Source organism: Arachis hypogaea, chromosome 16, assembly GCF_003086295.3.
Source record: "Arachis hypogaea cultivar Tifrunner chromosome 16, arahy.Tifrunner.gnm2.J5K5, whole genome shotgun sequence".
NCBI classification, from domain to species: domain Eukaryota; kingdom Viridiplantae; phylum Streptophyta; class Magnoliopsida; order Fabales; family Fabaceae; genus Arachis; species Arachis hypogaea.
The window spans coordinates 17,371,196-17,395,491 of record NC_092051.1 but is presented as its reverse complement, the minus strand read 5'-3'; the positions used below and the strand labels follow the sequence as shown (position 1 = coordinate 17,395,491).

The window sequence follows — 24,296 nt, the reverse complement described above, 5'->3', positions numbered from 1 at the left end:
TCTTGATTCAATGGATCTTGGAGATACCATTAAGGCTGAAAATAATGCATTCCAGAAGGATAAAGCTAAAGCCATGCTTTTTCTTCGTCGTCATCTTGACAAAGGATTGAAAAATGAATATCTCACATTAAAAGATACAGCAGATCTTTGGAAAGACCTTGAAGAAAGGTATAATCATCAAAAAATGGTGATACTTCCTCAAGCCCGATATAAATGGACGCACTTGCGTCTGCATGATTTTAAATCCATAAATAAATATAATTCTGCAATGTTTCAAATCACCTCATGAATGAAATTATGTGGGGAAAAGATAACTCATCATGATATGTTGGAGAAAACTTTCTCAACCTTCCATGTCTCGAATGTACTCCTACAGTAGCAGTATCGAGAAAAAGGGTTTAAAAAATATTCAGAGTTAATTTCTTGTCTTCTTGTTGCTGAACGCAACAATGAGTTGCTCTTGAAAAATCATGAAACGCGCCCAGCTGGCGCTGCCCCATTTCCTGAAGTAAATGCGGCAAATTACCCCAGAAGCGGTAAATGACAAGGTTTTAATAACAAGAAAAATTATGGAATGAAAAGAAATTATATTCAAAAGAGAGGATCTCACCAAAAGTGGGATAAAGAAAGAAATATTGGGTAAAATAAATCAACAGAAAATAAGTATTTCCGTTATGGTGGAAAGGGCTATTAGTCACGTACCTGTCGTACTCCAAGGCATCTAGTCGATCTTTACTAGGCATCTTTGAAAAAGGATGACAAAGGAAGGAATCAAATTTTGTTTCAAATGATGCTGAAAATTCCACCACTCATTATGATGTATCTGATTTCTTTGAGGACCCTGAAGGAAATATTGGTCATTTGATCAATGATGGAATAGTTTAATATGTAGGATTGTTAAGTATCTATGTAAATAAATAATGTAAAGAACTTATTGTTAAGTTTTATTTAAGTTTTAAATATGATGTATATAAATAATGAAATATTAATGTTTATGAATTTTGAAATCATTAAATGTGTCAACTTTTAAAATAAAATTTTAGTATATGACATTATGTGCAGTGTTTCTTAGAAAAATAATTCCAATCAAGAATTCAATTTGACTGTGCATGTATTGCTACTCATTTTATTATTATTTATCTTTGAAGAAAATGACAAAGATATATAATGAAGATGTATGCCTTGCGGATAGTGCAAGTTCGCACGTCATTATCAAAAGTGATATATATTTTACTCATCTTGTGCCAAAAGAAGAATATGTTAATACTATTATTGGCTCAGGCAATGTGATTGAAGGCTCCGGAAGAGCTATAATTTTGTTTCCCGGAGGAACAAAATTCATAATAAATAATGCACTATTGTCTACTAAGTCTCTGAGGAACTTATTGAGTTTCAAAGATATTCACCGAAATGGATATCATGTTGAGACAATGAATGAGGGAAATCATGAGTATTTATGTATCACAACTCATGATTTAAATAAAAAGGTTATATTAGAAAAGTTGCCCTCACTTTCATCTGGGTTATATTATACCAAGATTAGTACAATTGAATCACATGCCACTGTAAACCAGAAGTTTACTAGCCCAAATGAATTCATAACTTGGCACGACCGATTGGGTCATTCGGGAACAACTATGATGCGGAGAATTATTGAAAACTCCCATGGACATTCACTAAAGAACCAGAAGATTCTTAAATCTAGTGAATTTTGTTGTGCTGCATGTTCTCAGGGAAAGTTAATTTTAAGGCCATCACCAGTAAAAATTGGATTTGAGTCCCCTGAATTCCTAGAAAGGACTCAAGGTGATATATGTTGACCTATTCATCCACCATGTGAATCTTTTATATATTTTATGGCCCTAATAGACGCATCTTCGATATGGTCACATGTGTGCTTATTGTCTTCTTGCAACCTGGCGTTTGCGAGATTACTGGCTCAAATTATTCGATTAAAAGCACAGTTTCTAGAAAATCCAATTAAAGCAATTCATCTTGATAATGCTGGTGAATTTACTTCCCAAGCATTTGATACTTATTGTATGGCTAATGGAATAAATGTTGAACATCTAGTAGCTTATGTTCACACACAAAATGGGTTAGTAGAATCACTTATTAAACGCCTCCAATTAATTGCTAGACCCTTACTTATGAGAACAAATCTCCCAACCTCGGTTTGGGGCATGCTATTTTACATGCCACAACACTTATTTGTTTGAGAGCAACGAGTTACCATCAGTTCTCTCCTATGCAATTAGCTTTTGGCCAGTAGCCAAATGTTTTCTATTTAAGAATATTTGGATGTGCGATATATGTTCCCATTGCACCACCTAATCGCACCAAAATGGGACCCCAAAAAAATTGGGGATATATGTTGGATATGATTCTCCCTCTATAGTGAGGTATCTTAAGATACAAACTGGAGATGTATTTAAATCCCGATTTGCGGATTGTCATTTTGATGAATCAAAATTTCCAATATTAGGGGGAGAGAATAAGCTTCCTAAAAAGGAACTTAATTGGAATGCATCATCATTGATGCATTTAGATCCTCGATCAGGGCAATGTAAACTAGAAGTTCAAAAGATTAGACATTTGCAAAGAATAGCAAATGAATTGCCTGATGCATTTTCTGATACAAAAAGGATATCCAAGTCTTATATACCAGCGGAAAATGCCCCAATTCAAATTGATGTCCCAATTGGACAAATTGCCACCGAAGCAAATACACGCCAAAAGTGAGCAGGCCTATCGGTTCCAAAGACAAAAATCTTCGAAAGAGAAAAGAGGTAAATACTATTCCTGTTGAAAAAGACATAGTAAAGACACCTGCAGTTGTCCAAAATTCTGATATAGTTTTAATGCCAGAAGACGTTCAGGTACCTGAAAATTGTGAAAATAACGAGATCTCGATAAATTATGTCTTTACAGGAGAGAAATGGGACCGAAATAAAACAATTGTCAATGAAATATTTGCATATAATGTGGCATTGAATATAATGTATGAAAATAAGGATCTTGAGCCAAGATCAGTCGAAGAATGTCGATAAAGAAATGATTGGCCAAAATGGAAAGAAGCAATGAAGGCTGAATTAGACTCACTTGCAAAATGTAAAGTCTTTGGACCTGTAGTCCGTACACCTGAAGATGTAAAACCTGTTGGATACCGATGGGTATTTGTGAGAAAACGGAATGAGAAAAATGAAGTTGTGCGCTACAAAGTCTGACTTGTGGCACAAGATTTTTCACAAAGGCCCGGTATAGATTATGAAGAAACGTATTCCCCTGTAGTGGATGCAATAACATTGCGCTATTTGGTCAGTTTATCTGCATATCATAAACTGCATATGCATTTAATGGATGTGGTAACAGCCTATTTATACGGCTCATTAGATCGGGATATCTATATATGAAAGTCCCTGAAGGACTAAAGATATCTAAACCATCCAATGAATATTCGCAACGGTTATACTCAGTCAAATTGCAAAGATCTTTATATGGTCTAAAGCAATCTGGACGAATGTGGTATAATCGTCTTACTGAGTATCTGGCCAAAAATGGATTCAAGAATGATGATATCTGTCCATGTGTTTTCATAAAGAAATCTGCATCTGGATTCATTATAATTGCTGTGTACGTTGATGATTTAAATATCATTGGGACTCTTGAAGAGATTCCAACAATTATAAAAACTCTAAAAGAAGAGTTTGAGATGAAAGATCTTGGAAGGACTAAATTTTGTCTCGGCCTGCAGATCGAGCATATAAAAAATGGGATCTTTATTCATCAAACAACATACACAGAGAAGATCTTGAAAAGATTTTATATGGATAAGTCACATCCCTTGAATACCCCAATGATCGTAAGATCTTTGGATGTGGAAAAGGATTAATTCCGTCCTAACTCCTAAAGAAGAAAATGAAGATATCCTTGGTCTTGAATTACCATATCTTAGTGCCATTGGAGTACTAATATACCTTGTTAATAATACACGACCTGATATATCATTTGCTGTGAATTTATTAGCAAGGTATAATTCATCTCCAACCAAAAGAAACTGGAGTGGAATCAAACAAATCTTTTGATATCTTCATGGAACGGTTGATATGGGGTTGTTTTATCCCTATGGATCCAAGTCACCATTAGTTGGCTATGCAGATGCTGGATACTTGTCTAATCCATATAAAGGGAGATCCCAAACATGATATCTGTTCACATATGGTGGTACAGCTATATCATGGAGGTCCACGAAACAGACAATTGCAGCAACATCCTCTAATCATGCTGAAATACTAGCGATTCATGAAGCAAATCGCGAGTGTTTTTGGTTCAGGAGTTTGATCCAATATATTCTGTTATCATGTGGACTGATTGATCATAAGATAGCTCCAACTGTCCTGTTTGAAGATAATACAGCATGCATTGCTCAACTTAATTGTGAATATATCAAAGGTGATAGAACAAAGCATATTTCTCCCAAATTCTTCTTCACTTGTGATCTTCAAAATCAAGGGACAATTGATGTCCAACAGATCCGCTCAAGTGACAATCTGGCAGATTTATTCACAAAGTCACTCCCAAAATCCTCCTTTAAAAGATTGGTACATGAGATTGGGATGCGTCGATTTCGAGACATCAACTGATGTCGACAAGAGGGGGAGACTGTACTCTTTTTTTCTTGGTTAGGTTTTTTTTTCCTTGGGTTTTTCTTTACAAGATTTTTAATCAGGCAGTCCATGTCACAAAGGATATTGTACTCTTTTTCCTTCACTAAGATTTTTTTCCATTGGATCTTTCTTTAGTAATGTTTTAACGAGGTATAATCCTAAATGGTCATCCAAGGAAGAGTGTTGTGATAAGGATACTTTATCACACCTTACGTGGATGCCCATTTTTCATGATATATAGTTTCTCAAAGATGACTACATTTAATATGAAGTTGAAAAAACTACCTCATGTACGTATATAAATAGAGGCTTAAGCCTCCAACAATTACATAGAAAAAGCATTCCTCTCTCCTCTCTTTACTATAATACTCTTCTTATATATTGCTAACACTTCTCTCTCTTTTAATATAGATACATAAATTATTCCTATTATAGTGAGATTATTATTAGCTAATATTAATACTTGTGTTTTCTACTTCCACTTTTATTTTATATTTATTATATCTTTATTATTTATTTTACAACATCCTTAGAATTTTGTTTACCATTATATTTCATCTTGTGCGCATCTTTATAAATAATTAACAATTAGATTAAGATTCGCACTATACGCGAAAAGGATTAATCTTATTTAGGAATATATTAGATAATATATAAATTAATATTAAATTTAAAAGTTAATTTATAAAAAATATTTTACAATACATTTATTTAATATAATAATTTATATATAATTTAATAATATTATTATTCAAAAAAAGATATATAAAAAAAACGTTTTAATATAAATAATAATTATCTTTAACCGTTATTTTATAATTTAATTAAATAATAATATAAATTAAATTTAATTGATTACAAAATTTAAATTTTGTCTAATAATATATAATTATTAATTTAAATTTTATAATAGTTGATGATAAATGATAATTTAAAATAAATAAAAATATTCAATTGAAATTTATTCACCTGATTTTATATCATTATTTTTTGTTTTTATTTTTTAAATAGTTACTTTTGTTTTTTTATATCTTGTTTTAGGTTATATTTAAATATTATGGTACAATAATAAAATTATTAGATAAAATACAAGTATGAATATTATTAAAATTTTGATAATCAAAAACAATATTTAATTTTTTAATTTTATTTTTTATGAATCATGATAACATGTATTTTCAACAATATTGTTACAACTAAATTATATTAAAAAAATATAAATTGTTGAAAGAAAAAAAAAGTGATATATAGACGACAAAGACATTATATAACTTATGAATACAATTACAGAAAGAAATAGAAAAATTAATGAATACAATCACACAATCACCTAATACATACGTTTAGCAAATTAAAAAAAAAAAAAAAACTATGGTCATAAACCAAATTCTAGTTGTGCAAAAAAATAGCAAGAATGGAAAGGGAGAAAGAGAAAGAGGTATGAAATTATGTGAGAAGAGATAAAGAAAATGTGTGAAGTGGATGTTGATTTATATAGTAAATATAAAGGTTAAGTACAATTTCGGTCCCCTAAGGTAGGGGCTGAAAATTCTTTTCGTCCCCAACCTTTTTTTGCTTAAAAAATCGTCCCTAAGGTTTAACTTGATTTTAAAATTGTCCTTCGCACTAAAATACCCTTCCCCTTCCCCTTCCTCACCAAAATCAAGCAAAAGCAACAATAAAACAACAACACCAGCAGCAACAATAATAAAATCAGAAGCATAAAAATCAATGTAATCAGAAGCATAAAAATCAATGTAATCAGAAGCATAAACAGAAATTAGAATCAGAATGAAATAGAAGCATAAACAGAATCAGAATGAAATAGAAAAATAGAAGTAGAAGAACAATCAAAAGCAAAACAAATCAAAATCAGAAGAACAATGAAATCAAAGAACAGAATCAGAATCAAAAGCACAAAAATAATGAAATCAAAATCAAAATCAGAAGAAACAGAAGCAGCAAGGCTTTTCAAGGGATTTGTCAATGAAAAATTAATTAGAGGGATTTGTTGCTGGATTTCATTGGTCCAATCCTGTCCTCTTGAACAACAACAACAAAAGGCGACTGGCAATCGAGCGAGAAGGAGAAGCAGAAACGGCGAGTGGCACGCGATGTCCACCCTTGTGGATCTGCTGGCGTCGACGTCGAGGAGCAGCGGCAAGATCCAGCGACTGAATGACGGCGAGCAGCGACGGCGAGCAGCGACGGCGAATGTCCTTCCCCTTCCCATCCCCACCTCCTTCCCTGAAACCCCCCCGGCGTGATTCCCTTCCCCTGTTGCCCAGCCCTTTAACTCGTTTTTCTTTTTTTTATATATTTTTTTAATTAGGAGTAATTTAGTAATAAAAAATTAAAATTTTGGTAAAAATGACGATTTTAAAACTATGTTAAATTTTAGGGACAATTTTGTAAGAAAAAAATATTGGGGACGAAAAAATTTTTTATCCCCTACCTTAGAGACCAAAATCGTACTTAAAGGAGAAGAGAAGGAATTAGATTTTAATTAAATTTATACCTATTAAAAAGAATTAACATTAACATTGAAAGTAATAGTGTAACCTACATAAAAATAAAGGGTAAAAAAAATATGAAAAGTTAATATTAAGAACGAATCCTATAATATTATAAAAAGACGGGTTATTATGATGAGATAAAAGTAACATGAGAATCCTATGTCATAATGCAAGATAGAAGGTTATGTCACCTAGAGAAAAAAAAAATCTTATGTGGTAATAGAGAGTAAAATCAAATGTTTAAGAATAATTGTGAAACTACTTTGTGCTCTTTTTTAATATATTATAATAAATAATAAAAAATTTGATTGAAGTTTTTTCACTTGATTTCATATAATTATTTTTTATTTTTTAAATAGTTAATTTTGTTTATTTTTTTTATCTTTTTTAGTTTATATTTAAATACTATAGTACAATGATAAAACTATTAGATAAAATACAAGTATGAATATTATTAATGTTTTGATAATAAAAAATGATATCTAATTTTTTTATTTTATTTTTCATGAATCATGACAACATGTATTTTCAACGATATTATTACAATTAAATGATATTAAAAATTTAAATTTTTGAAAGGAAAAAGAAGTGATATATAAGCGACAAAGATAATACATAACTCATGAATACAATTACACAAAGAAATAAAAAAAACTAATTAATACAATCACACAATCATCTAATATATACGTTTAGTAAATTAAAAAAAATAAAAATAAAAACTATGGCTATTAACCAAATTCTAGTTGTGCAAAAAATTAGCAAGAATTGAGAGAGATAACGAGAAAGAGAAAGAGGTATGAGATTATATGAGAGGAGATAAAAAAAAATATGTAAAATGAATGTTGATTTATATAGTAAATATAAGAATGAGTGATGAGTATGAAAGGAGAAGCGAAGAAATTAGTTTTGAACTAAATTTGTACCTATTAAAAAGAATTAACATTAACATTGAAAACAATAGTATAACCTATATAAAAATAAAGGGTAAGAGAATATAAAAAATTAAGGTTAAAAATGAATCCTATAATATTATATAAAGATAGATTATAATGAAAAGATAAAAATACAATAAAAATTCTATAGCATAATACAAAGATAGAAATTATTATTTGTAACCATTAAAACGACCGTTATAATTACCGTTGTAATATTTGATTACATAAAAGAAATTAAATATATGTATTTAGATGTACATGTATTTATATTGATCTTTGTTTGTTATCGTTAAAGTGACCGTTGTAATATCTGATTATATAATATATAATTATGTTATTTTTAATTATATTTAAAAATTCATTAATTACTTTTTAAAACTAATATTACAATTGATTGCATTTAAAATAAATTAGTTATCCTAACTTTAGTAGAAGCTTAAAAGAATTTATACGTTTATTTTTTATTTCTTATAACATTTGATCATTTTAGTGTGATCTTAACAATAAATTAATTTTTTCTTGTATATTGAATTTTATTAAGTGTAACGTTTCATAATTTTAATAGGAACTTAAAGTGGAATTTACATTGATTTTAGTGAGACCTTTATTAGGTATAACATTTCATAATTTTAATGGGATTTTATGATAGAATTGACATTAATTTTATTCTTTATAACGTCTGATAAATTTAATGGGACATTAAGGTGTAAAAAATAAATAATAAGACATATGAAAAAAGAGGAATAAAAACGCATCATGTTAAAAATCTAAAAAACTAAAAATGAATCTAAAATCTACTTTTACCTCTCTTTTAACATATTATTAATAGTAGTGGACCTATACTATCATAATTCATAAGTTTTGTTCTATGTATTTTTACATTTTTGTCGGATATCCGCCGAGGTCAACAATATCTCTATGGGTAAAGTACTAAATTGGTCTCCTATGTTTGGACGTAATTTTGTTTTGATCTTTAAGATTTAAAGTGTTCTATTTGAATTTTAAAATGTTTCATTTAGCATCATTTTAGTCCTACAATGAGGTCAAAGTTAAATAATTAACGAAATGTCCTACATAATAACAGTACAAGAACAAAATCGATAATCTGGAGAACATGTACAAGCTCCAGAGGTACAAAATCAACCGTTGATGCATCAATACATTTATTTATTATTTTTCTTATAATATAAATAAAATATTTTCTATAGAACTAAAGAGAATGATAAATAAATGTATTGATGCATAAACGGTTGATTTTGTGCCTTTGGAACTTGTACTTGTTCTCCAGATTATTGATTTTGTTCTTGTAACTGTTATTATGTAGGACATTCCGTTAATTATTTAAGTTTGACCTCACTGTGGAACTAAATTGATGCTAAATGAAACTTTTTTGGATTCAAATAGGACACTTTAAACCTTAAGGACTAAATCAGAATTACGCCCAAACATAGGGACCAATTTAGTACTTTACCCTATCTTTATTATATTAAAAATGTCAAATGCCAACCAGTACATATGCCACCAACATAAACAACATGCAATCAACTTCGAATGCCAAAATTTCTCTGAGATCATTATATGATTTAACTCATTAAAGGATCCATAGAAATATGAACAAAACCAAAATGGCAAAATATTGATAATTATGACACAGAAAATCATTTCTTCATTTGCGGCCAAAGTAGATTAGAATGTGTTTGGATAAACCCATCTAAAGACCAAAGCCAACACACACCATTAGTCATTAGATAACAATGATAAGTTATTTTAATTATTCCATTCAAAGTTTCTTCTTCAAATACAAAGTGTTGATAAATGATGATGTTCGATTCAATAAGAGTATTGTAAAAAGAAATCTATATAAAGAATATAAAATTGTAACTGCTGAGTTGCAACCGCAAATGGCTAAATTGCTCGTCTTACCCAACTAAAATCCAATGAATATGATCTGGAGTTGACTTGAGATATCTACAGCCTCTAATTCTCACTCTTTTATTATACACATAGTTTGCTATATGAATTATGCAGATTGATTAGAGACAAAGGAGAAAGGAGTAAGAATACGCCAGAATGTGAACCTGAAGCACGAGTGGCATGGGACCTTAACATGAAAATCCATTAGCTTCTGTCAAGTCTCATCGCATAATAGGCCTTGTGTTGTCCCAAAGCCACTGTCGAGCAGAGCCATCCAGCAATCGCGACACCTGAAAGCGTTATGAAACATCCAATCATACAAAATAGAAATTAAGTGTAGTTACAAAAGGAATAATCTTGCATTGCATGGATTGCCTATACATGATATTGCAGACTGTCTCAAAAGGGTCAACCACAAATATTATACCTTTTCCCAGACTTGTGAGTGGTAGTTGTTAAGCCAATCAATCTCTGCAGCTGATAGCAGGGACAAATCAAGCAATTTAATCTGCAAGATACATCATTGTTAAAAACTAGTGTGAGAATAATATATAATATCTATAGCTCAGAACAAGACACATTAAAGTTCACTAGAAACTGAGAAGATTGAACTAAAACTGAAAGCAATAACATTCTAGATCCTCATGATTCCTGAAGTATATCTAAAAAATAAACAAGTTTCAAAATGGGATATGTGGTCAGTTCAAATGAATTATGTATTTGCCAAGAATACTATCTGCAAATAGATCAGTTAGAATTTCTGAATAGAATTTCTGCTAGGCTTGCATTTTAAGCATTAATATGCCTCATAATGTTTCATGTTATTTGGTAAAACATCATTACAATGGAGTTCCAACCATCATATAAACCTCACGGACCTCCATGACTTGGAAATTAATTCATTTATTTCAGAAACATGATAGTTTAAGATCCAACTTTTACACGAGATAGGCTACTTTACTGCCTTCTGCACAATAGAAATATCCCCGGTTTTATGATTAACAACAACGGAGCTTCCATAAGTCACGAAAAGAAAAAAAGAAGACAATTATATCAGTCATGACCAACAGGCATACCTGAATGGGTACATAAGTCAGTTTTTCAAATCCCAGGTATTCAATACCTCCAAAACGATTTGGTGTCTCTGCGCTTCTCACATACAGAAGATTCTGCAAGCAAAAAGAGTGTCGTCACCACACAAGCCAGGATAGAGCATTGACAAAATGCTATTTTAACAGTTATGCAGAGCATAAGGAAAAACATAATGATGAATATATGTGATGATCAAGTAGGACACTATCCAGTCATTTTCTTTTCATTAATAAGGGATGCCATGAATATTGTGCATTATGAAAATCCCAGGTATTCAAATCCTCTATCTTAGTTGTCTGACTGTGCCAGTACAGACCATAGGTTTGGGCATGACATGGAAATGTCAACCGAGCTTCAATTAATCTCGAGAGTAGAGACTTAAGATTCTCTTCAGAGATTCCAAATACACTTTACATCAATGTACTTTATATTATGTGCAAAGGGTGAGATTTTTAAAGGGGATTAAATTAATACACCTACAGCAATACCTAAACAAATCAGTTGTCACAAATACAAACAAGAAAACCTGAAGCTAAAGTTCAAACTCAGAAAATGTGAGATAGCTTAAGAAAATATTACCTCAATCCGAATACCAAAAGCATGGTCTTCATAATAGCCAGGCTCATTGCTAACAATCATGCCATTTACTAAAGGGGTCAAATTTCCATAGCGATAACTAATACTTTGAGGGCCTTCATGAACATTCAATGCTGCTCCTACACCATGCCCAGTCCCTAATAGATCATGGTTAAGCAGTAGTGCTCAATCAATCACTAAATCCATTTGGTTTAAAATAAATAAATAACAGACCTCCAACAGAATTGGAAATATACCATGCCTGTAGTCAAGTCCAACTTTCCAAAGAGAAGAACGGGCAAATGCATCCATCACAAAACCAGGGGTATTTTCTGGGAAAACCAACTGATCAAGAGCTATATGACCCTGACATAAGGGTTAAGATAATTATTTAAGATCAATTGCCAACGAGAGTTGTTGAATGTTAATAACAAGGACATTATACATAGACTTGAAAAACGTGTGGATTTGCATTATTGACACATTAATATATGAGGTATACCTTATTCTCAATAAACAAAATGCAGAAATAAACTCAATAAGAAACATAAAAGCGATATACCTGCAAAACTCGGGTGAAACATTCTTTCTCTCTTGATGTAGGCTCCCCAAAATGAACTGTTCGTGTTATATCGGTTGTCCCATCAACATATTGAGCACCACTATCCAATAAGAATAACTTATTCGCATCTACAATACTACAACTCTCTGGTTCTGGTCTGTAGTGTATGATAGCGCCATTGGGACCAGAGCCTAACCCATGATATAAACACATTACAGATCAGCACAAAGTGGACAAAAGAAGAAAACTGGAAAAATGCCAGTACATATGCTTACTAAGGAGGAATAATGAACATCTTTTGATAGAAATACATTCTTTTGGCATGGAATTAGTTCATTTTCTTTTTCTACAATAAATTTTAAGAAACTTGTTCTTTACTAAAATGGAAAAAAAAAAAAAGAAAAATTTAACATACATGAATTAAGCGAAAAACCCAGGCGAGTTTTCAAAATAAAGCTAAAACCTATAATTAAAAAAAATTAACTTCTCAACAAGCTAAAAACAGCTTCTGAAAAATAAGTAAATAAATAATTTTTCCCCCTCTCCCCACTAAGCTTTTGTAATTTTTGCTGAACTAAATGAAATTTGTGGAAAAACTATAGCAACATATCTTTTCATGTTAGTATAACAATCAATAAATCAGATGTTAATCTATCACTGTACCACTTATGGTGTCGAAGCTGGTATCCAAAAAACCAACTTGTTTTGAACGAAACTGGAGGAGTTTGTCTGAAACATCTACTTCTGTTAATGTCCTATTGTTAGAAATTTCTGTCTCTAGCCAGTCCCAGAACTGGCAAATGGCAGCAGCATCCCTGTAAATAATATGCATTTGTGCTGAATGTTAACTCCTACATGTGAGTTTTAACACAAATTCAAGAGTATCTAATATTTACAAGGGTAGCAACATGTTTTTTGTTTAAATAAATACGAATATATTAACACGTGAAAACCAAATTTGCACAGTAAAAATGGACAATAAGGCATCACCCCCCGCCCCCCAACAAATTAAAAAAAAAAAGTTAACCACTTAAAGTTCTTCAATGATGATTTTCCCAAAATACAGACAGAAATTTTCAATTACAGAGAGTGCATCACGTAGCTTATCCAAGGCATTCTATTTACAATAACTCTGATTTAAAAAATATGAACAAAATATAGAGATCTATGTTAACATGCAAGAGCATCAACTATTCGTTATCACCGAGATAAGATATGGCAACCTTAAATGACAACTTTTCATTCCTTCTAACTCTTGTTCATTCTTTATAGCCTTTGCCAGAGAAACAGGGGAGCATCTGTGTAGGGTAGTGGGTCCATTCAATTGCTCGTTGGATCCATCAAAACCTTGTGTCCTAGTTTTGTGTTTCTTCTCATGGTTCTGACCATATCTGTCGCAGGCAGCTTTGTACGCATTCACAATAGCAGCATTAACAGAAGAAGTGTCCAGCCAAAGGGCAGCACCCTGTGCTGCCAAACTAGCAAAACACAATCAAGCTTAGTTCCCAAAGATGTGCTGCTCTTACGAGCAAAACAAATATGTATGGACATTTGGCAGAATGAAAGCTACTATTTACAGTTAGAAAACAATCCTGGGTCATCTACAATAATATTCTTAGACATCATTTCCATTATAAAAATGTAATTGGAGGGTCGTTGGAAGAGGAAGAAAAAAAAAGACTCTCGGCAATTACCTTTCAATTTCAGATATGATTGAACTATATGGCCTCAACTCTACACCTGCTTTCTTCAAGTGATCACTCACCTCTTCAGTGACTTTTGAATCATCTATAAATAGTTTTGCACCATCAATTTCCACAATCAAGTATGCATACACAACAGGTGAATGTGGAATGTCACTGCCTCTCTTCAAAAGAAAAACGTAAATAGTTACTCTCACTGATTGCAACATTAACATTGAACAATGCCGGAAACAAAAATAAAGAATAGAATAAATCGAATTAGCTAGTTACGTTATACTCAAAACAATATGAATTAGAAGAAGGTTTACAAGGTCATGAGATCGTACATAAACGACTATCAATACATCTAGCTAAAGAAGCCACCGAGATACATTACCAAGTTCAACAACCACGCAATTTCATCAAGCATGGAGATGACAATAGCCGAAGAACCAGCACCAGCAAGTTCTGTCCTCAAGTTTGACAATTTCGATGATACATCCAAACCAGCATACTTCAAGTCATGCACTCTAACTGGCTTATTTGGAGGCTGTGGCCTATTATCTTTCCATATTTCATCAACAAGATTTGAATTGTATAAGTAGACAAGCTCATGGTTATTGTAGGAGATGACCTGCTTAAGTTCTTCCGCAGCATCCGAGGTAAAAAGAAACTGCTTCCTTAACATTATAGAAGAAAATGATATATCAGGCACCAAAATAACGAAACGTGCTTGCAATCTAAAAAAGGGTACAATTAAAAGAATGTCTAGGATTTAGGTCATCAACTATTTATATCAACTCCATGAGCTAAGTGTTATTGAGTTTTAGTGTAGTTAACGGTTGGTAGATATTTATAGCAAGTTGGCACTGTTAGTTGAAGATGGTGAATAAACTACTTCTAGTTGGCATAGTTAGTTAGAGATTAGTTCAGTGATTATTTAGTTAGTTCATTTAGTTAATTAGCTAGTTATATATCTCACTAATTGTAGCTAGAGCATTTGAGATCTTTCATTCTATTTAATCAGAAATGGCAAGCTCTCTGCTTTGCCTCAATCCCCTTCTTCACCCTAACTACCTCCCCTCTTGTTTTTCTCTGCAAATTCTATTGAAATGATAAAGGTACTGACAGGATCAATGCCGACTCTGCCGCCGGGAGGAAGGACATCGTTGAGCCATTGGCTGGTGGTGGGAACTCCCGGGTTTCCGGCTCGCATGAGAATCCAGCTGGAGGTCAGTTGCTTCTCTGCCTAAAACAACAGAGTGAAAGAACAAGGTGATTATTTCTTTGTGCGAAGACCATAATTGAGAACCGTTAGATACAACGAGAGCGAATGAATTGAGGAACCTGAAGAAAATATCTGCCATCAGTCCAAAGAGCAGCTTTGTCCTTGATAACAACGGCAGTTCCGGCGCTACCGGTAAAGCCTGATATGTACGCTCTCCTCATGTAACATTCGGCAATGAACTCGCTCTAAAGATGAAAAAGGGATGAAACCACGGAATGAATTCAATTGTGTTTGGAATGAAGGGTTAGCAATAGGGATACCTGATGAGCATCGTGAGAAGGGATGATGTAAGCGTCGATGGCGATTCCGGGGTTGGAGAAGAGGCGGCGGAGAGCGGTGAGCTTAGGGTCCGGTTGGGAATCAGTGGACGAAGAGGCTTTTGTGTTTCTGAGCTCAGAAGAGGTCTTCACTTTGAAGGTGGAGGAGTTGCTGCTGCAATTGCAAACAGAGAAGGAAGGGGGTTTCGCAGTCCTAGATTGTGGGAGAACCCTGCGAATTTGGCGGCATGAGAAGGCGGAGAGAGGAGTCGGAAGGAGGAGTGGGTGGGTTGAGGCAAGGAGGAGTCGCTGCATTGCTGATTGATTTCCATTTCCGATTCCGAGACTCAACACCATAAATACCACCAATTCCCTTCATTCATTTTATCCAAAATTCCAAATAAAATGCTAATATTTATTAAAAATTCAATTATTTTAATAAAATTATTTAAAAGGTCAGTATTGAATTAATTTATACCATCTATAATTGAGTAAATAGCCAAAATCGTTCCTGAAAAATATCCCTATCTTTATTTTGGTCCTCGAAAGATAAAGTTAATCGAAATCGTCCCCGAACGATATACGATTGGTCACGTTAGTCCTTCCGTCAGTTGGATGATGACGTGTCACGTTAAGTGCCACGTGGCATATGATGACGTGGGGGCTAATGCCATGTGTCATAAGATGATTGGTTGACGTGTCAGCTCAGTGACATATGGTATGCCACGTGTCAGGTCAGTGACACCTGGCATGCCACGTGGCAGTTGACATGTAAAAAAGTTATTTATAATCAAAATAGTTCTTGAAAGTTTAGACGTAAGTCATTTTCATCCCTGAAATTTTAAAAATTAATCAAATTAGTCTTTATATAATTTTTTTATTTTTTTATAATATTAAATTTTAAATATTTTTTGATACTACTAATTTTAATAGAAATGTAATTGACAATAAAAAAATTTGTAATTGTATCTTTTCTTCTTAAAATTTTTTTTAATAAAATTATCTCTCTCCTTTAATTCTTGTCAAAATCTCTCTTATTCTTTTCAATTCTAAAACTTTTTTCTTACATTATTACATTTTGCTGGAATATATATACTCAAAATTGAAATGTATGTATTTGTTAACCTAAACAAAGTTATATGCTCAAAATCAAAATTTATGTATCTTAACCTAAACAAAGTTAATAAAAATTTATACATCTTTTTTTTTCACTACGGTATTACTTTCATTTAAGTTAACATACATAAATTTTGATATTGAGCATATAACTTTGTTTAGGTTAACAAATACCTACATTTCAATTTTGATTATATATATATATTCCAGTAAAATGTAATAATGTAAGAAAAATGTTTTTGAATAGAAAAGAATAAGAGACATGTTGACAACAATTAAAGGAGAGAGATAATTTTATTAAAAAGAATTTTAAGAAGAAAAGATACAATTACTAATTTTTTGATTGTCAATTACATTTCTATTAAAATTAGTAGTATCAAAAAATATTTTAAATTTAATATTATCAAGAAAAAATATAAAAAATTATATAAGGACTAATTTGATTAACTTTTAAAATTTCAAGGATGAAAATGACTTACGTCTGAACTTTCAAGGACTATTTTGATTATAAATAACTTTTTTACATGTCAACTGCCACGTGGCATGCCACGTGTCACTGACCTAACACGTGGCATGCCAAGTGTCACTGAGCTGACACGTCAACCAATCATCTTGTGACACATGACATTAGCCCCACGTCATCATCCAACTGACGGAAGGACTAACGTGACCAATTGTATATCTTTTGGGGACGATTTCGATTAACTTTTTCTTTTGAGGACCAAAATGAAAATCAAAATATCTTTCAGAGACGATTTTAGCTATTTACTCATCTATAATTAGAATAGTCATTCGTCAATATTTAAATATTTCTTAGTTGAAAATAATTTTCTACTCATATAATTATATGTCAATTTCTCTTTCTTGCAAGTTTCACTAAAGACCTTTATGTATGAAAAAATCGTCAATACAGGCATGTAGCATTGACTCTTAAACGAAAACATATATACTCTTTCGAATAATCTTGGCATACAAGCGATTAACATTTACAAGTCTTACAAGTTCTTTATCCTCAAACGCATTTATTGTAGTATGTGTGTTTCACGCGTCTCCTTAACAGGCTTTTAAATCAATTAACGCGCGAATATATAACTTCATTTTCTTAAAGGATTTCGTTTCTTTTTTTGAATTTCTTGCCTTCTTTGTTTGATCTCGTTCGTGCGTTTCTCTTTACCTTTTCATTTGTTGTTTACGTGTGTTTTTCACTGGTTTCTTCTTCGTCATTTACGTGTATTTCTCTCTCTGTTTTTTTGCTTTGTTTTCTCAATTTTCATGGTTTTTGAAATCAAACTTTAAAATCGTTTTAAAGATAATGGATGATTCAACTTCAGATTGTCAGCTGAACCAGGACGAAGTGAATTTTGAATTTCAATCAAATGAAGTTCCTGAGGTGTGATTTAGTTTCAATTAATTATTGAATCTGAATTTGATGCAGTTAGTCGTTTATGATTGTCTAGCTGAATAATGCGTGAACATTGACTATGAAATTAATGCGTGAACATTGACTGTTAATTGAATCTAATGTACTAGTTTTGATTAATTTTGTGCATTTTATTTCAGACGTTCGAGTGTAGATCAGAACTATTTGGGTGTATTTACAGTTTATGACTTTTCTGAATATTTTAGTTGAGTTGTTGTAGTTCGGGTGTAGATCAGAAATATTTGGATGTATTTTAGTTGAATTGTTGTGTTTTATGACGTGTAGAAACTCTATAGTATATCCTTGTTTTTAACATGGTGTATTTTGCAGCCCTTCTGTGTTGTTGATGACCAGTTTGTTCTCAAAATTGGAATAACTTTTAACACCCTTGAAGATGCTGCAAAATTTTACAAGGACTATGCGAAGACTGCAGGTTTTTCTACAAGAGTTCGGAGCACAAATAAGAAGGGAAACGAAATTAAGAACCAATTGATTACATGTAGCAGAGAGGAAAAATGAAAATCTAAAATATCTCCAACCGAGAAGACAAATTCCACAGCTAGTTTAAATTGTCCTGCAAAAATTTATATATACGTATTGAAGGATGTTGGTGTTTGGATCATTTCGAAGGTCGTGTTGCATCATTCACATCCTTGCTGTTCAGATCAAGCACAGATACTCAAACAGCACAAGAAAATAAGCATGTCCGTGCGTCGTACAATAGAGAATAACGAGGAAGTCGGTATCAGACTTAGTAAAACTTTCCAATCATTTGTTGCAGTAGCCAGGGCTCACCGCGAGTTAAATTTTATCGAAAAAGACGTGAGAAATTACATCATTAGAGAAGTGCAGAATGTTTCGGAACAAGAATGTCTTATTAGATGGATATCTCCTCCAAAACAATTTATTATATTCAACACAATTTAGATTTTTTTTCTTTCTAATTTTATGTCAACTTTATCTTTTAATTTGTTTGGATCTCTCAAATTGAGAGGATCTTGATTGTTTTTGTTTTTTTGGGATTTATGATCCTCATTGATTCACTAAAATAAAAGTTATCAGAACACATTTGAATGGAATTAAAGTTTATAGATGATGGAAAATTTTTACCATTATAGTTGATAATTCGATTTTTTAAATATGCCAAATCTTCTTTCATGATGTCTTAGTTTAAGTTTTGGTCACTTTCCTTTTCTTTTTGCATTTACTGTGGTCCTTGCCTTCTTGTGGTTAGAACTTAGAAAAGGGTCTCCTCTTGTCCAATTATGGGTCAGACCTCCATCATATTGAGCCCGCAAATAATTAGACAATTACAATTCATAATAAAAATGTCCCAGGACTGGCACTAAATCTTTTATAATTGTTCGATAATAGTAGAAGCCAGGCCAAAATTCTTTCATGTAATTATAATTAAGGCTTGGCCATTTTGTGGCAAATGCAACCTTAGCTTCTCAATTCTTTTCTCGTATACATGCTCTGTTGTATTAGCTTTTAGCTGTAACATATAAGTGTTTTGAGAGGGTTGCTTCTTTTGCCAATGAATTTTTTGTGTAATTTTAATTTTGAGTTGTTGGCCATCAGACATAAGGAAATGGCGACTTTCTTTGCATCTGGATTTTCGGCCCGTGGATTATTTTAGCTTGTGGATTTTGCAATGATTTTTTATTTGTAAAATAGAAAGAAAAAAAAAATTATGACAATTTGATAAATGTGCTATTGATTTATGTTAGTCTACATTAAAAAATTCCAGACACCCTTGACCATTTTGAAATAAAAATAAAGTGGGATGCCTCGCTCACAAAATCATTTTCCAAGAACATTCTCGAAAATGAAATGATCAAAAGATTTAGCCATCTAACCAAGCGTAAACCTTTTGTTTTTATAAATACGTAAATGGATTGTAATGTACCGTAAAGCAATAGTTTTTTGGCTTTTTGCAAGGATAAATTTTATATAGCTGAAAAATTTTTTCGTCTATAACTTTTTTTTTTATACAAAATCGTGTATAAAATTTAAAATCAAATTTTAAAATTATTTTTTTATTTAAATTTTAAAATTTTAGACTAAATTATTTATAACAAAAAATTATAAAATAAAAAATAAAAAAAAGAGTATTTCTGCTCCTATAAATAGAAAAAGAAAAAAAAAAGATAAAGAAAGTAAAATAAATAGTTGTTCACGATCTATCTTTACTTTAAATCTTAGAGACGATTTTAAAACCAAGTTAAATGTTTGGACAATTTTTTGTATGAAAACAAAAATTGAGTATCTTTAAGAAAACAAAATTGTAATTAATCCTTTTTAGATATATTATTTTGTGTAGTTAACACACGATTATTTTTGTGATAGTTAACAAAAACTGTTCCACTCCTTTTTTTTCACGTTAATGGGCCAAGGAAAGCCCAATTAACGAAGGCAGATTGTTGTGACTTGTGAGGCAGTGAGCAAGAAGATTACGAACTTGGTCGCTCTGGGGAAGAAGCGTGTAGTCAACAGTAGCACTGCTGTTGCTTGTTGGAGTTTCGGTTAACATTCTGACTTCTCTTTCCACAATTCACATTCTCGTGTGAATGGACGGCGACGGCGAGGAGTTGACGGCGCAGGAGACGGCCTTGTATGACCGTCAGATTCGCGTTTGGGGAGCTGATGCTCAACGAAGGTCCTTTCTTCACCTTCCTCCTCTGTTAACCTAATTTAAATTCTGCTCCCCTGAATTTCTCTACCTGCTGTTTTGTTATGCTTTTATTTCAGACTGAGCAAAGCTCATGTCCTAGTCTATGGCATGAAAGGAACCATAGCGGAGGTAAACCTTCCCCAAAATAAATAAATAATTATTTTTCCATGTTGGTGGTGTCTTAGAAGAGTTTGTGTTTTCTTGTTGTTTAGTTTTGTAAGAATATTGTTCTTGCTGGGGTGGGGAGTCTTACCTTAATAGATGATCGGATTGCCTCTGAAGAAGCCTTCTCATCCAACTTTCTCATCCCTCTGGATGAGAATGTCTATGGTGGCAAGACCCTTGCTCAGCTTTGTTGTGATTCCCTTAAAGACTTCAATCCTATGGTTCGTGTTTCCGTCCAGAAAGGTTTTTCTCAAACCCTGCTTCTTGCCTTACTCTCTCCGCATTGATTTATTTTTATTTGCCTTTTTCTGGCTATAATTTTCTTTTGTTTGCATTGCCTTTAGGTGATTTGTCAAGTTTCGATGTAGAATTCTTCAACAACTTCGATGTTGTTGTTGTCAGTTCTTGCTCGCTTCCAGCCAAGGTAATGTACGTCTTTAAGAATTCTAAATTAGTAATTGCAGTATTATGCAGACGCAATTTTTCTATTTGCCATTAATGCTCTTGTTTGCATTTATCCCTTTGTTGTAGAAATTGGCCAACGAGAAATGCCGCAAGATATCGAAACGAGTAGCATTTTATACGGTTGACTGTAGGGATTCTTGTGGTGAAATATTTGTTGATCTGCAGGACTATAAGTATTCGAAGGTATTGCTTTTCCGGATATAGTTTCACAGCTAGTTTTCTGTCTGAGTCTTAATTTTATCTTCGTTCCATTATATTTTATTTCTATGTTTGTAAATGATCTATATGGCAAAAGATGGCTGTATGCGTTTTGTCTTGGATTTGGTGATAGACAAACAATAATAACAACAATTAAACCTTATCATACTTGGTGGGATTGGCTATATTAGATGATACCATAATATCCTATCATAAGCATATGATCATAATGACTGAAACTAAAACCTAGACCAAATGTATGTTGGGATGAATGAAACCTGTATGACTGCTGTTTGTTGACTGTTTGATTATTACATCCAATTACAGAATTTCTAGAAAATGCTAGTGTTACACCAGAGGATACTGTTCTTCACTTCTAAAGCAGTGTTATATTCTTATTTATGCTTCATTTTTCTTTGGCAGAAAAAACTGGAGGAAACTATTGAATGCCACCTACGATATCCATCTTTTGAGGTATGCTGGTTTAAAATTTTTTATTACTGCATTGCTTTCTTTGCATTTCTTCATACTGAGTTAAAAAAATTTCCATTTGTACTTGTTAAATTAGCATTTACTTGCATTAGATTGATGGCTTTGATCAAATGCCCATTTGGTGACTTCTCGTGCTCAATTTTAACTTAAGTGAGCCTAAAATAGTTATCAAGATATCAGTAGCTGCAAAACAAGTGTTCTCCGATAACCTTCTTATCATGTATCGAATTGTCATGAGGAATGCTAGAGGGCCCTCAGAATTTATTGTTTTTAGCCATCAATTAGCCATTAATGCTTAAAAGTGTGGGTTAAAGTATGTTGTTGGATAACTAGACTAAAGGAATTGGATTGATGGCTAAAAGTGATGGCTAAAAACAATAAATTCTGATGATCCTCGAGCATTTCTCTTATCATATTACACCTATGATTTCCTTATAGGATTTTTTTTTTTGTGGCTTTGGAGGGAAGAAATCGAAAAAAAAAAAAAGAGATAATGGCCTTTAAGATGCTTACTAACTTTGGCATATGCTTGTCAATTCCGTCTCGGTCCTATGCTATTGGGAGTTTTCACATTTATTGCATAACTTGCTATGCTTTACCATGACCGGCATGTGGTTGAATGCTTCATTCTCCTGAGTTTTCCTATCTGATTTCTGTTGCAGGAAGCATTATCAGTACCTTGGAGGGAACTTCCTAGGAAAACATCAAAGCTGTACTTTGCTATGAGAGGTGTGTTAAATTGTAAAAAACATATGTTGTTAGTAATATATATGATATAAAAGCAAAAATTATTTAAATTAGTTCAGTATTGGAACGTTTAGTCAATAGTATCTAGCCTCTTTGATTCGTTCCTTAGACATTAAACCTTGGTAACAATCAAACAATAAAATCAAATTGTCTGTTGCAGTAATTGAAAAGTTTGAAGAGGCTGAAGGCCGTAGTGCAGGAGAAGTTTCTGTTGCAGATCTTCCTGGAGTTCTGAAGTTGAAAAAAGAGCTTTGTACTGAGCAAGTATGCTACTTGACTTTATTTTCTCTTTGTAGTGGAGATCATTAGCTCATCTAATTTTTCTGTGATGAACTGTTGACAGTCTCTGAATGAATCTCATGTACCTGATACACTTCTAGAAAGATTGGTAACAAGTACACTAGAGTTTCCACCAGTCTGTGCTATTATTGGGGGAATCCTTGGGCAGGTATTTTATTCAACCATATTTCTTTCAAGTTTCCATAATATTTCTAGCTGACTAATTTGAGTATTCTTACAATCACAGGAGGTTATCAAGGCAATATCTGGGAAAGGAGATCCTCTCAAGAATTTTTTCTTTTTTGATGCTTTTGATGGGAAGGGAATTATAGAGAACATTTCCAATTCAAATGCTTGAAGGTGAATATGACATATACTGGTAATTTATGACTGAAACACCACAAATCCTAAGAGGGGAAGGTTAACACTGTCTGCAAGAAACTGACCCTTTAAGTGAACAATATTCTGACTGTTGTTAACTATTAATTTACATTTTTAGTTGCAAATTTATTCAGGCTAATTTTCAATTTACAGTTAAGAGTTCTCAGAAGAGTGCATTAGTGTGATCCATTCTCAGATAGAATTAGTGCTAATTGTCTCATGTGATATCTTGTGAAACTTATTATGTGGTCTAAGATGATGTTTTGGAACTTAGTTAGGTGGATTTAAGAGTTACAATGTTCAAGTACTTATTAGGTGAAACATTTTATAACTTGTTAAGCATGTCCAAGCTGTTATTATTAGGTGAAACCTACTATTACTTGTGAATTTGTAGTGTTGAAGTACTCAATCTGTCAAACTCATAGTTTCCTACCACATTTGGTTTACTTACACTATATTGCAGCCATCTAGCAATAAGAATTAATTAGCATCAATAATGTCCTGCTCCCCTAATTTTATTTATAAGCAATAAGAATTAATATGCAATGTAGTTCAATTTATTTGGCAGAAGCCTAGCATGGACACACATATCCTGCAGTCATTTCATTCAATTTATTTGTGCAAGCATAAATCTCCAAAACAGTCAATCTAATTTCATTCAATTTAGACAACTTTGCACAATCATATGTTTGAACAATTTCCAACAAACCAGCCAATATATCATTCACTAAAACCATCACAACATTTTATTTAGAAGTAAAGATGTTCAACAAACCAGCCAATCTAATTTCATTCATATAATTGCTTTTACAATATGTTCATATGCTTAATACAATCCAATGCTCCTACTAGAATTTAAAAAGCAAC

The 24,296-nt window shown here is 32.4% G+C and overlaps 2 protein-coding genes across 3 annotated transcripts; one reads left to right on the top strand and one right to left on the bottom strand.

The window, feature by feature from the left end:
* Positions 1-9,865: 9,865 nt before the first annotated feature.
* Positions 9,866-15,882, bottom strand: LOC112758138 (aminopeptidase P2). 2 transcript variants are annotated; one of them, XR_003179509.3, is made up of 13 exons: positions 15,496-15,882; positions 15,295-15,420; positions 15,077-15,196; positions 14,345-14,620; positions 13,960-14,132; positions 13,489-13,743; positions 12,929-13,080; positions 12,266-12,456; positions 11,966-12,069; positions 11,707-11,861; positions 11,112-11,204; positions 10,463-10,543; positions 9,866-10,325 (listed from the first exon to the last, which is right to left on the bottom strand). XR_003179509.3 is itself a non-coding variant. In XM_025806737.3 (13 exons), exons 1-13 carry the CDS (start codon positions 15,847-15,849, stop codon positions 10,257-10,259), a joined length of 2,154 nt encoding a protein of 717 aa, XP_025662522.1. In that variant the 5' UTR covers positions 15,850-15,882; the 3' UTR covers positions 9,866-10,256. The 2 variants fall into 2 exon arrangements, 1 of the variants encoding a protein (XP_025662522.1); XM_025806737.3 differs by having other exon boundaries at positions 11,961-12,069.
* A 4,554-nt stretch (positions 15,883-20,436) lies between these two features.
* LOC112758137 (SUMO-activating enzyme subunit 1A) lies at positions 20,437-23,816 on the top strand. The gene is made up of 10 exons (XM_025806735.2): positions 20,437-20,687; positions 20,780-20,831; positions 20,915-21,110; positions 21,212-21,291; positions 21,399-21,515; positions 21,954-22,004; positions 22,685-22,751; positions 22,930-23,033; positions 23,113-23,217; positions 23,296-23,816. The coding sequence occupies exons 1-10, from the start codon at positions 20,599-20,601 to the stop codon at positions 23,404-23,406; spliced, it is 972 nt and encodes a 323-aa protein (XP_025662520.1). The 5' UTR covers positions 20,437-20,598; the 3' UTR covers positions 23,407-23,816.
* The last annotated feature ends 480 nt before the right edge of the window (positions 23,817-24,296 follow it).

Coding starts and splice junctions, on each gene's coding strand:
- LOC112758138 (XM_025806737.3), bottom strand. CDS start 15,849: ATGGTGTTGAGTCTCGGAATCGGAAATGGAAATCAATCAGCAATGCAG. Junction 15,421..15,495: donor CTTCTCACGATGCTCATCAG/GTATCCCTATTG, acceptor TTTCATCTTTAG/AGCGAGTTCATTGCCGAATG. Junction 11,862..11,960: donor TGGACTTGACTACAGGCATG/GTATATTTCCAA, acceptor ATGATCTATTAG/GGACTGGGCATGGTGTAGGA.
- LOC112758137 (XM_025806735.2), top strand. CDS start 20,599: ATGGACGGCGACGGCGAGGAGTTGACGGCGCAGGAGACGGCCTTGTAT. Junction 20,688..20,779: donor GGAGCTGATGCTCAACGAAG/GTCCTTTCTTCA, acceptor CTTTTATTTCAG/ACTGAGCAAAGCTCATGTCC. Junction 22,005..22,684: donor TACGATATCCATCTTTTGAG/GTATGCTGGTTT, acceptor TTTCTGTTGCAG/GAAGCATTATCAGTACCTTG.